Source organism: Aphelocoma coerulescens, chromosome 2 (assembly GCF_041296385.1).
Source record: "Aphelocoma coerulescens isolate FSJ_1873_10779 chromosome 2, UR_Acoe_1.0, whole genome shotgun sequence".
NCBI classification, from domain to species: domain Eukaryota; kingdom Metazoa; phylum Chordata; class Aves; order Passeriformes; family Corvidae; genus Aphelocoma; species Aphelocoma coerulescens.
The window spans coordinates 33,292,243-33,305,608 of NC_091015.1; the positions used below are offsets into that span (position 1 = coordinate 33,292,243).

Here is a 13,366-nt window from a genome sequence, read left to right on the forward strand (position 1 = left end):
TCTGGGTAGCCTGCTGCAGAGTTTGCTCATCACCACTTTGCCTAGCTTCCTAAAGTCCCACCTCCTTTCAGTTTGTAGCAGCCTGTGAGAAAATAAAATGCAAAGGCTTTGGAGTAGGCACTGTCTTTGTATTTCCTTCTTAGTGTGCTAAGTATGACCTGAATCTGTATCCTTGACTGAAACCTTTTGAATTCCTTGTGTTAACATAGTGTTCTGTGCACAAGTCAAATTCTGACATTTCTTGGAATTTTGATTTGAAGTTGGTATTATCTTCTTCATGTTCTACAGCAAATGACAAAAGTCATGTAAAGCAGATGACCTGTTCCCCAGAAGGCTGCATGGGGTGATGCAAAATGTGAAATGAATCATATGTTGCAGGATTCTGTTCACTCTGTGGCCATAGACAAGTAGTTTAATGCAAGTGATGTTTTAATCTATTTTAATATCACTAATAGTCGTATGAATATTTTTTTCATTTTAAATTCTCGTTCATCAGGACATGCTGAGAGCAAAGCAACATTAGAACCATTGAAGAAAATCTTGACACACACAAAAAAAAAGTCGCAATGTACTTGAATGTCTAACACCCGAAGAGTACATTTGCTAAACCAAAGCTTTCAGAGTACATTTTTTTCAATATTATTAATGTGATGCACTTCTGTAAAAGCAATGATTAGTACTACACCATTATGTTTTTTCTTCACTCTTTTGAAAGAATTAAGTATAGGCCATCAAAGAAAAAAATCAAATGAAGAGATGGGCTTGAGTTATTTTTATAGTTCTTCAAATGGTTTCCTGATTGTGGGAGATTTTCAGCAGGAACAAAAGGTGTAGCTTGAAATGTGTAGCCTTTGTTATGGTGATTTGGGGAAGGTCTGTCTGCATTATCCCGGCTGGTGCTGCAGCTCCTTATTTCTGCTTGGGAGTGTTAGGCACATTTCAGAAATTTACAGTTAAGGCAGTTAAACAATGCAAGTAACACATTTTCCCTTTAGAAGTGGAAAATTACAGTTCGTGTTGATAATTTCATGCTATTAGCTGTGATAGCATATAGCAAAATGAAATGGCTACTATGAGAAACTATTGCTTTGGTTGGGACAAGCTGAAGCCCTAGGTGCTACTGAAATGAGAAGTAGGGCTTTTAGATGGATGAATTCTGCTCACCAACACAGAATGAAGAATCTGAGATTTCCCTTCAAGAGCATGTAAGTTTTCATTGACTATGAAGTAAAAAATATTATTGCTGTTGTCAGCTAAGAAACCAGAATGTATTGCAGGGAACGTCAGGGAATTACAATAACAACTCTTACCTTACAGGGCTTTGTTATTTGAACTAATACAACTTCTGTGCCTTTGAAGTAATACAACTTCTGTGCCTTGCTGCTCCTAGTAAAATAGTGAATTTCACATTCTAGCTACCTGGCACGGTGTCTAAACAACCTTCTGGTAGTTTCATCTGGAACAAAAGTCAGCAGAGTTAATTATTTCAGGGGAAGTGTGTTTCGTGTAGTTTATTATGTATATTTCCTTAATGTACACATTGGTTCTTTTGAATGTGTAATTTGTTTTTCATATGACTGTAAGATGAAATCCCTTTCTTTTGAAGACAAAAGCAAGAGTCCCATTTATTTCTGAGTTCTGTAATGGGTTCTTGTCGTCCTGGTGTCTTGTTTACTTTAGCTGTGCTTTGCTTTGACAGCTCCTTTTTTCATTAATTGAAGCAAAAATGACTGTGCTCATTGACACTCATTATGTACAATTTGAAGCAAGATTTTCCTTTGTGTTCATTTTTAGCTGCCTGATGTTCCTCTTCAAACACTGGCTCCTGAGGCCAGTAGAATATTGCCTGCTCTTGAATTTTTCCCTGATAATTTAGTCCTTCATGTGTGTTCATTTTTCTTTTTGTATTCAGTACTTCTTCTTAAAGTCTTTGGAGAAATCAGTTTTAACTAAATTCATCTGTTTTATTCCTTTGCCAAAACTGGTAAATGTAATTGAGGTTTTGCATTAATACATTCCTTTAAAATGCACATGTTGCCGAGCCAGATCTGTTTTGTTTTACATAAGCAGGGCATGAGTTTACTGGTTAATGATCCTGTTTCTGCCTCCTCTTCGCATGCTTCAGAGATTTCCTTGCCACTGCTGATGGACCTGCCAAGATGTATTTTTTTTAATGTAGAAATTACAATTGTGTATTACCTTAGGGATGTTTCAGGGTTAATGACTGCAAAATGGAAGGTATACGGACTGTTAGTATTTTGTCCCCACAGAAATTAATTTCACAGGAATCTCTGTGTGATTTTGAGAGTTAGTGTTTCTGCTTCTGGTAGCCCTGATGGTGTGTGAAGGTGGTGTTACTTTCTCCTGGAAAGAGCCAGGAGAGTTAGTAGCCATAATTTCCCTTTAGGTACTGCACATAGCCAGTGACAATAAAATAGAAACAGAAGTTACTACAGGTGTAGTGTAACAGAACATTTTCTGTATATGAGATCTAGACATACAGAATGACGATTTCAGTTGTTGTTTTGTTTTAGCTATAATGCTTACATGCCTGAAAACTCTAGTGAGATGGACTATGTGTTCTTTCCTTCTCTTAAATAAGGAAAGAAGAAGCAAAACCAGCTGTTAGTGTTTTTTGTAGAAGACTACTGAGATTCTTAGTCATATATTCTTAGTAGGTATGAAGTATATAAAGTAAATACTTACTGTTTATTTCATTGGAGAACAAGTAACTATTTACAGAGGCAGCAGTAACTCACCAAAAAAGTGCTTTGCTTTACAGTGACTTTTAAAGTATAGATGTGTTGTCCATGTTGGTGACTTACCTTCTTTTTAGTAGTTCTTTTAACATCAGAAAATTTTACTAAACTATTTTATGCTTTCTATGTGTTTTGGCTTTCTTTGCTTTTTAAAACTTCAGTGTTTTTAAAAAAGAAGAATGTAGGTTTTTCATTATCTTTAAAGGTTCCTTTTAACCCAAACTATTCTGTGATTCTATGTGCTGCCTCTGTGTACCTGTGCACCTAGACTCAATATCTGCCATGCACTGCTTTTTAATTGAGAGAGACTCACATAAGCCTAAACAGCTGGGAAGTTGAATTAAGGTAGGAAGCTGAGGTTTGAATTGTTCTTCAAACGTCTGAGTTCTTACCTCTTGTTTTGAAAAGTCCTTTTGTCAGAAAATGACACTAACAGATTACATTAGCACTATGGGGAATATACTTCTGATAATACTACTATGTTTCTTCATCTCAGGAACTGGAAGCTCATGAAGAAAAACTTCAAATAGTTTTGTCAAAATTTTGGTGGTGTTACTGTATAAACATGACAAAGACTGCACCAGTCCCCCCGCCCTTCCTTTTCCATGTATTTATTTAGTCCCAAGCCTTATAAATCCAGATGTGGTCCTGAGGGAAATGTTTGCTTTATAACATTTTTGCACAGTCATCTGCACAGCCAGCAGGCTGTTTGTTATCCATATGTGCTGTACTCCAGCTTCCAGAGGGAGTCCTGCAGAAGCGAGGTGGTACCATTCACCTTAGGGATGGGGAGAGATGAGCACAGACATGCGTGCAAAAGACTGAGAAGGCAATTTGGGGTTCAATATTGCAAGCTTTTTCTTTTCAATATTATTGGGGTTTTTTGTTTTGTTTGTTTGTGAGATACTGATTGCAGCTTACAATCTCTTTTAATTCTGTTTTTTCAGCAAATTGTTTGCATCTCATGCTTTACCAGCCCAAGAAACACCCACATTTACTGTTCAAAACTAGCTCAAAGCAGCTCCTTATTCAGGGTGAAAATTGAGTAAATGGGCTTCAGACTCTGAACTTCTCTGACACTCAGTTTCTTTTTCCTACTGTTGTCTTTCTGAGTGGGTGTTACTTTTCTATCATTAATTTGTTTATAAAGAACAAACCAATGAATTTTCAAATTCAACATGGAATATCACTGGAGAATTACTTCATCCAGATGACTTTACTAACGACTAATCAAGATCCTGTTGGTCGTATTCTGGGTTTTTTTTCCGTTTGGAAAAGATTCCTTGTTAAATCTGAAATAAATTTGGAGAGTTCTTCCTATGGAAAAGAGGTCTCACTTGGAAAAGGATGAAACCATCAAAATGCAGAGCCAGTAATGCTTAAGAACTAAGTTATTAGTGCTTAAGACACTGTTTTCTCTCTTAATGTACTGAAATAGTACTGTGGAGTTTTATTTTGTCTGGTAGAATTCATCAGTTCTGGGGTTATAGCTAAAGACAAAGATAACCTTTTTTGTATGCAGAATGCTGTGTTTGCACAGTATCTTAATTAATCTTTGAATAGTCTCTGCATAATAAGAGGGTAACTGGAATTTCTTAAATGCTATAAAATTAAGACAGGGGAATATGCTACAGATGAAGAAGATGAAGACATGGGACCTGTCCTTCCAGGAGGTGACATGGCTATTGAAGTGTTCGACCTCCCTGAAAATGATGACATGTTCTCCCCCAGTGATGTGGACACCAGCAAACTTGCTCACAAATTCAAAGAAGTAAGTAATATATCAGAAAATACTCTTGAAATACCTCACTGAACCAGATTTTTAGTTATCTCAGTGCTTAGTGCTTGGGTTTTTTCTCTTGAAAACTGGAGTGGTTTTTTGCTGTTTGTATTCTTAGTACTTTGAAGTGACTCAAAAATTTCTTTTTGAAAGAAGCAGAACTGTTCTTTGGAGATATTTTGGCATCAGCTTCCAGGTGACTGTTGTATTGATGGAGGGTAATTTATAAATTTACTTTTCAGTATAGAAGTTATTCTGCCTCAGCACTTAGTTTGACCAGGTAGACAAAGTGGAAGTTAATTCATCACTAACAGATTGCTGGGGTTTGGGGTGGGGTTTTTTTGGTTTGGGTTGGTTGGCTGGTTTTGTGTTTTTGTAAGATTCCAGTAAAAGGTGATTGGGGAAACCAAACAGCAAATGTTAAAATTCAGTGGAGACATGTGAAACTCATCCTATACCATAACACAGCAACTCATCAGTGTACAGCCATGGCATATGCTTGGTCATATGTTCAGAAAGATGCTGTAATGGGGAAGCAGCCATACTTCAAGAGGGTATTCTACCAAAGTCTATGGTTACAGAGTATAGTATCCACCTGTACTAACTGTGGTCTTCATTATGGTCATTGAATTCATATAATTTCACATAGCAAAGTACTGAGGGACATTCTTCTGTATTTTAGGCTGTGCTTTTGGTGTGGCTTCTTTTTGAGCTTTCCTGAATTCTAATACAAATAATAGTATGAAACAATGGATGTACCTAAGCTTACAGTAATGGCCTGAGTGATGGCAGTAAAGAACTTTTTTTTTTTTTTTTTAATACAGGAAGGTGGAAGGGTTGAAAGTAGCCAGAACCTCACAGGAGATTTGAGCAGCAGAACCTGGGACCAGATAGGAGTTAAAATACCAGGACTCCCTTTTTATCCTTCTCCACTTATCCTCTTGCCTTCCCTCCACTCAAAGCAGATGTTTTATCTTGTATAAATATGTTGTTACTACTATCTAGTGAGAGTAATATATGGAAAGTAATCAGTCAATGAGCAAACAGTCTTTCCCTTTTCTGCTAATACCCTCCACAGCCATTGGGTGCCTACCATTATTCATCATTGTTTCCTGAAAGTTTTTTACTTTACTTAAATTATAATTTTCTCACCCCATATTTTGAGTTTCAGGCTCTTACATGAATTAGCAGAACATTTTACTTCATCTTCTAATACTTTTCATCATACATAGAAATACAGTCTCAAAGTGGTGGGAAGATGCTACCATTCTCCATGTGCCAGTGAGTGTTCCAAGGCTATGCAAACCAAAGATGCAGTGATGGGCAAGGAACTCACCTGTGAATAAATTACCTTTAAAACTGTGCTTGAATACAGTTTCCATAAACTCAGGCTATTGCCATACTTGAGCTTGTCCAGACTGATTTGAAGTTATTTGCAGGCCTGTCTTCTGTAATGGCCTTAAAATGCTGTTTTAGAGACCAGATAAGGGTACCTTGGGATCCTTGAGTGTAATTGTAGATGAGAGCCTGAGAAGAAAACATAAAATGCCTAAGAGTGGACTCTTTCAGCAGCCCACGCAGTTCCTGCTGTTACGAGCACACCACTTTTGTTTTGCTGATTGTATTTAAGAGTACACAGCTGCATTTTGTTGGCTGATGCAGAGTGAGTACATGTATTTCTCTTGGTATTTGCCCTGAATTCTTTCAACACTAGACGACTTGTTCATGATCACACTGCACAAGCCCACACAGTGTTTTCTGGAATTGTAGTTAAAGAATAACTGTTCTTTCTTGTTCTTACTCCAGAGATTAATGAAAGTATTAGGCAAATGGGTAGGACATAATCTTTAAGCATAATAGTTTGACCTAATTAGTTGAATTCAGTCTTTGCAACAAAAAATGTGTTCCCATACTCTGAGAGCACTCTTATTTGAAATGCCTTGCTTTTGCAATGAAAGTCAGAAGAGGGATGGGCATTCCTGGGTGAATCACTGTACTTCTGAAAGTCTTGTTTTCCTGGCTGTAAAGCAGGAAAAATAGGACTGCTTTTTCTTAACTGCATTGAGAGAAATAGCTAGAAACTTTATTTTAGCTGTGATGATTGAAGAGAGACAAGATCTGTAGGGAAAAGGGAAATTTATGTAAGAATTCATTATTTCATGTTTTAATGAAATATATGGAAAATGGATGATTTTTATATGCAAAAAATATATAATAATTACGTAAAAATTGTCATGGAGATTATTAATTCTAATGTGTACTTTCCTTCCCAGTATACCCCTGATATTTTAACATTTGACAGACTTTCATCCCATTCTACCTTTTGCAGTCTTGATGAATTCAATCCATTTTCTGTCTAAAACTTACCTTTTATAACAAGTTTTATTAGTTTGAAGAAAATTAATTAGCTTTTCAAGACATATTTGAATAGAAAATCTGCCCAAATTTACTCAAAATGTCTTTGTTGAAGTGAAGCCATCACAATTTTATATATATAAAAAAAAATAGAATAGTATCTGCCAAGAATTTGTCTGGCATTATACAGGACAGGGAATAAAGATTTCTGATCCCCTGTTAGCAAACTTGCTTAAAAAATTTTAGCTGTAGAGTCCAGATTTTCTTGCCAAATAATTGACCTTGCCTGTTTTTTAGTCTAACCTATGAATGTGTTAGTATTTCTCATCTATTCCACAAGCATAATTAGTTATTTTTGTTAAAACAGTACCTATCCAGCTACACATTTTTCTGTTAAGCAGAAAACTGTCTTTTTTCTTCTGCCTCAGTGGGATCTGCTGTACCACGTACTCATTCAATGATCTGGCTGGGTGCTCAGTGTTCATTTTTTTAACTTAATAACAGAGAGCATGGAAATAACTGCTAAAACCATCTGTACCTGAGCAGATTGTCATTTATGCAACAATTTGGAGTTTATGTGTATGTAATAATAAGCTCTTTAAGTGCTCCTTATGGATTTGTGGGGTTTTAGAAGAGATGGGAGTGGACTGTCAGCAGGTAGCCTAAGGCTTTGAGTCTTGGCTTTTCGATTTCATTATTAAGTCTGCAAAGGGGAAAATCTAGCTCAAGCATTATTCCCCTGATTTTATCTCATCCCAGAGCAGTGTAGTAGAACTAAGCAAAGGTCTGGGCATTTTATAAACACCATCATGTTTTGAGATGGTTCTTTCATAATTTTTCACTATTAACAGGAATGCAATGATGAAAGAAAACAATTCTCAATCTCTGAAAGTTGCAGATCAGAGGTTGGAATGACTGAGCTCAAAAATTGCAAGTAACTTCTTGCAAATGCTAATTAAAACATCTCCTTTGTTTCCTGTAATATGTATAACTATAAAAAGGTGTATGTCCTTCTCTGCTTCCTGGCCTACTGGGTGCAGCAGCTTCACTGGCAACTTCCTGCCATTAACACCAGCTCCCGGGTTGCCAAGTGCCCTGTTCCCAGCTGCACAGGCACCTCTCCATCGTGGGCCAGTAGCCCTGCTCCCCTGTGGCACTTCCTCAGGAGCCCTGTGATCCACAGGTTACCTGTGTTTCTGCAAGCTGCTGTAGTCAGTGCCTGGTTTCACTTGAAATGAAATCTTACCTCTGCCCTCACTGAGCACATGAAGTCATCACACTTTTCAGTGCAAAGTCAAAAAGTGAGCATAAGTAACAGATGATCGTGGGCACTAGAAGTTTTTACAGTCTCCTCTGGAGACTGTGACCAAGAAATGAGTGTTGGAAAGAAGATTCCTAAATGGAACTGGTGAATTGGTGTCTCCTTTATTGTGTCCAGCATAAGTTGAGGAATTCTCCACCTTAAAGCACTAGGTTTATTCAGTATATTAATTAAGGCTGATTTGCAAACCAAACTGTATGTGAGGGTGTGCATTTCCTGCGCCACAAGAAGGGCATTCAAGAGACTTCATGAAAAGGGAATTTCTAAATTAGCTTTGCATTTTTCAGAGATACTTGTACTGGTCAGCTCAGTGATAGCTCCTGTTATTTTGAAAATTATTCCTCTCTTCCAGAAGAACTTCTCCTTTGATTAATTTGCACATTTTCTTACTAACAGCTGGGTCTTCAAGAATGTAGCCATTGCTTCACCAGAGATGTTAGTTTCTGGTTGAGTACAACGACCTCACATACTCTATTAGCTCAACATAAGCTATTCCCAAAAGCTCATGTTAGTCTTGTAGGAGAAGTAGCCTGCATGTAAAACATGCTTTTCTGTAACTATTCCTTCTATTAATAAATAATGGACAATGGCCTTGTCTCCACTGCAGTGCTAGCTCAGGCTGTAATTCAGTTTTTGCCCTTGCTCTCAGCTCCATACCCAGTGTACATGAGTCACTGATTCAGTGTAAGGTTTTGGGGCCTGTCAGAAGTTTGTCTGTGCTGCCTGCTCTAAATAGCACAGCAGCAGGGATTGGGGTGCAGGCCGGTGTTAGGTACATGTGCATGATCATTTCCATTTGGACTGGGGTTATGCTGTTGAAGTTGTGGTTTGGTTTGTACCTCAGAGGATTCCTGGAGCCTATGAACGGCAGACCTTTGTGGTAAAACTAACAGTGTTTCAGGATGTTGCCTAATAAATACACTCAAAGTAGTGACTGTTCACAGGATCAGACTAATATATAGGTTAGTACAGAAGAAATCCCACAGCAAGTGTTCAGGTGGATGCCAGGTCCTCCACACCAACCCTTTCCCTGATCCCCTGTTGTTGTGGCTGCTTGGTGATGTAACTACAACCTTTAGCACAGTGCCTGGGCTGTTAATCCGCTTGCAATTGCTTTGTGTGCTTGAATGCTGTTGCTGTTATTTACAGTTTCCCTGTGTAACTGCTGTCGATTGAGATTAGCTGGTTTGAGCAGAGTAACTCCAGCTAATGGTGAAGGATAGCATCTGCTTACCTTTCTTCTTGCATGAAATAAATGTGTGGAGTCTTCCCTCAAGGTTTTCCTGACTTCTTGAGTTGTTAAATCACTTATTTCCATATTTGCTTTTTTGTAACGTGCCTGCTTTAATCAGTGCAGTGGGACTTTCAGCACTGGGATGTATTTCACATTCACATCAGAGGAGAGCAAAGCCCAGCAGGAAAACATCTATTTTTTTTAAACATAAGACATTTGGTTTTGCTAAACAGATTGGATGTTCTGATTTGAAATTATGAGTGGTTAGACGGCATCCTATCTTTAATTAGGTTGCACAGACTGAGTCATTTTGCAAGCTAGACATTTTAATTTACAATCTACTGCACTGCAGCACTCTTCGGGGCCTTCTGCTATGTAATAAGGTATTCAACTTGCAGCACAGGCTTTAAAAATACCGGAGTACTCTCTGTGACTTCACTTGTTTATTTTATATTTTCAATTCTAGTTACAAATCAAACATGCAGTTACAGAAGCTGAAATTCAGAAGCTGAAGACAAAGGTAAGAATCAATATATGGTTAATATATGATTTTTTTTCTTCATGCAAAATCAGATCTGAAAACATGTATCTTTATGAGGGTGGAGAAGTCAACATCCTTATTAAAGGCTGATTAAGAAGCACTGTGGCTCAGATAAATCTTGTCTTGGTGTATATTCTTTATTCCAAGTTTCAAGTAAAAATCTTAAGTGCTGCTATTAAAAGGAACTGCCAACTTTTGTAGCTTCAATTAAACATATGTTTTAAGGAGTGCCATAATGACTAAGTGGCAGATTCCTAGTTATAAAATTCTGATGCATTTTTTCAGGTTTTAAAATTATATTTGGATTGAATATTCAAGTTGAAGTTAGTAGATTTTTTATTTACCAGAGATGTTAAAGTATCTCTACTATCGCTACTTTATCGACATTTTTAAAAAACTTGATTTGTTTAAAGGTATTTAATAGAAATTATTTTTATATACAGAAGAAAAAGTGTTATTTCATGTTGATGCAGTTCTCTTTAAAAGATAGTCTAGGAAGGAAAAGTATGACCAGTTTAAAAGAAAACATTTCACAATCAGCTGCTAGTTAATAAATTAAATTTGCTATAGCAATAAAAATGAATTGGGTTTTTTTGTACTAGGGTAACCTTTATGGGAACCCAACTGATTATTCAGTTGTTCAGCAGTACTAGGTTTTATAATGACATCCTTCTCTTTGAGTCTGAGTGCATTATAAAGGAAAAAAAATAAGAAAAAGAGAAAATTGTACTTCAGAAAAAGATTTTAGATTATTATTTCTTTCCAGCAGCATTTGCACTCACTGTGTATTTTGCATAGTGTTTATCAAATCAGCGTAAATTACTGTTATAAAGAAAAGTGCAACTATTTTCTGTAAGGACAATTTCTGTTGTCCTGTCTCAGTCAGGAAATTCAAAAATCTTTTCTTCCTCTGCTTTCCAGTTCCAATCTAGCAATTGGAGCCGCACAGTCGATCCCTTGGGATTGTGCCAAGGCCCATTGACTTGATGGCATCAGTGTGTGGGTGTAAACATTCATCTATGCAAATCCATTTGCAAAATTAGGGTTAATGTGCCTTTTAGTGTTGGACCTTTTTACCTTGTCTTTTCAATAGAGCTGAAGAAAATGTGGCTAGTTTAGGTATGTTACTAATACAACTGCAAACAAGTTAATTTTTTTGGAGTGTATCAGCCATGATGCTAGCAGAACTGCCTAGAGCAAATTAAAAAGTCTTGATAAATAAACAGAGATGTTAAGGCTTTTTTTGTTCACTGAATTCTAGGAGCTAAATTACACAAGATGCTGTATAACCCTACCCTTATTCAGCACCAAACACTGAAACCTGCAGGTAGCTTCAGTCAGGAAATGACAACAGCCCTAACGCAAAAAAAAAAAAAAAATCAGGAAATCAAATTCCCCCTTCCCAAAATAAGAAATGTCATCATTTTCTGAAAGTGTGTGAATGCTTTGTAGAACCTGAGTCACATGCATAAAGCAAAATGCATCCCGTGTGCTGGCTGATTAACCTGGCAGTTTGCCTGTGTACCCCACTATTGACATTTTTAAATGTCAGTCAGTCAGATAGGTTACTATAACCCAGAGAAGCATAGAAGCTGCACTGGAACACTGAGCAAAAACTCTGCTTGGTTTTATGAGGAAGAATAATACATGTGTCAGCCTGTTTTCTTTGTCCTGTAACACTCTGCCCACTGCCAGCATGTTGCTATAATAGTTACTAATTCACTGTTTCTTGCTATTCACGTTGTTTGAATTAATCCTAAACTATTAGGCTGCACTTTGCAGCTTTTTATGGACTGCATCTCCACTGCTTTGTTCAGCTGCAGGCTGCTGAGAATGAGAAGGTGAGGTGGGAATTGGAGAAGACCCAACTCCAGCAGAACATTGAGGAGAATAAGGAAAGGATGATGAAATTAGAGAGTTATTGGATTGAGGCACAAACCCTGTGTCACACGGTGAATGAGCACCTCAAGGAGACGCAAAGCCAGTATCAGGCTCTGGAGAAGAAATATAACAAGGCAAAGAAATTAATCAAGGATTTTCAGCAAAAGTAAGCAGCTACACCAAGCTCAGTAAATGACTTATTGGCCAGATAGAAAACATGTATGTGATTTATTTTGAAATATGAAACCCACTGTTAAACACCTGTAAGGTAAACACTGTTTTCCACTTTTATGTTTATGAAAAGCGTGGACTCTTTATTGTGGAAAAATGCTAGTATTCAAGCTGTAGTCATACTGTACCTAAATAAAGACTTAGTCTGTAATATTCCAGGTTGGTATGTTTCAGAATTAGGAGATAGTTCAATGTAATTGCAAACAACTAAGAGTAATCATAGTAAAGCATTTGATTAGCAAGTTTGTAGTAATTTATATTGGTATTATATCAGCTGGATTCATTCCTGCTGTATACTAATGTAACATCAAAAAGAATATTGTTTTTTTACATTTTACATTTTAATTTTCTTCTTCTTGTAGATGCCAAGAATGTTTGAGCTTAGTTGAGCTAACTGATGATTACCTGGTCCCCTCTGTTTCATGTGATCCCCTCTCCCTGGTGGCTAGCAAGAATAATAACATCTTATACTTCTATAACAGCTTCCATTCCCCAAATTACTTTTTTTTTTTGGCAGCAGCTGTTTTCATTTTCTGCTGAAATATACTTATTTAAAGAAGGAAACTCAAAGACATACAGCAGTGTCAAGTGATAACTGGGATTGCAGAAATGAATATCCTGTCCCATTGAAAAAGGGGTTATATTGTCAAAATATCATTACCCATCCTGGAATTTCGTGACTGTTCCAGAACTAGTTTGCATCTTGTGTGCTTTCTATCACAAATTTCTTTGGTATTCATAAATATTCATGAAAATAAAAAGGGCTAGGGAAAGTCACTAGAATGAGTTTGGATAGCTTTCTATTGATATTCTGCTTTATATTAGTAAAAGATCTAGTCAGTTGTTTTTAAATACCTCAGACTCCTAAACTGACCTAACAGATTTCCTTTCAAAGATTTGATCTGTACCTGCAAACTTAGAGGATGTCATTTCTGTGAAGGAGCACAGTCATACCCTAGTAAAACAGAGACTTTGCTCCATTTCCTACAACAGAGAACAGCATAAACTAAGCTACATTGTTTTTGTTGTAAACACAGATTAGAAAAATAAACTGGTTTAACTGTTTTGATTATCAGTAAGAATTGAAATTTTTTTTTTCCAGATAAGTTGCCCTTGCCATTTTTATATCATCACCTAGCATATTCACTTAAACTGCTTAGGGTTTTGTCCTGATTGCAGTTTCATAGTTCTTATAAAGTAGGTGATAATTTATTTGCTAAGGACAGATTTTTCTGATGAGTAGCAAAACATTTTGGTTTTTGTT

General features: G+C 36.8%; 1 protein-coding gene across 3 annotated transcripts in view; it reads left to right on the plus strand.

Annotated features, from left to right (window-relative positions):
* LOC138106413 (neurabin-1-like) overlaps positions 1–13,366 on the plus strand; it is a 135,137-nt gene that overhangs the window by 95,911 nt on the left and 25,860 nt on the right. For all 3 annotated transcript variants that reach the window (XM_069006983.1, XM_069006982.1, XM_069006984.1), the window contains exons 7-9: positions 4,375–4,530; positions 9,916–9,969; positions 11,808–12,037. In XM_069006983.1, coding sequence (XP_068863084.1) covers positions 4,375–4,530; positions 9,916–9,969; positions 11,808–12,037 — 440 coding nt within the window. The remainder of the gene's footprint in view (positions 1–4,374; positions 4,531–9,915; positions 9,970–11,807; positions 12,038–13,366) is intronic.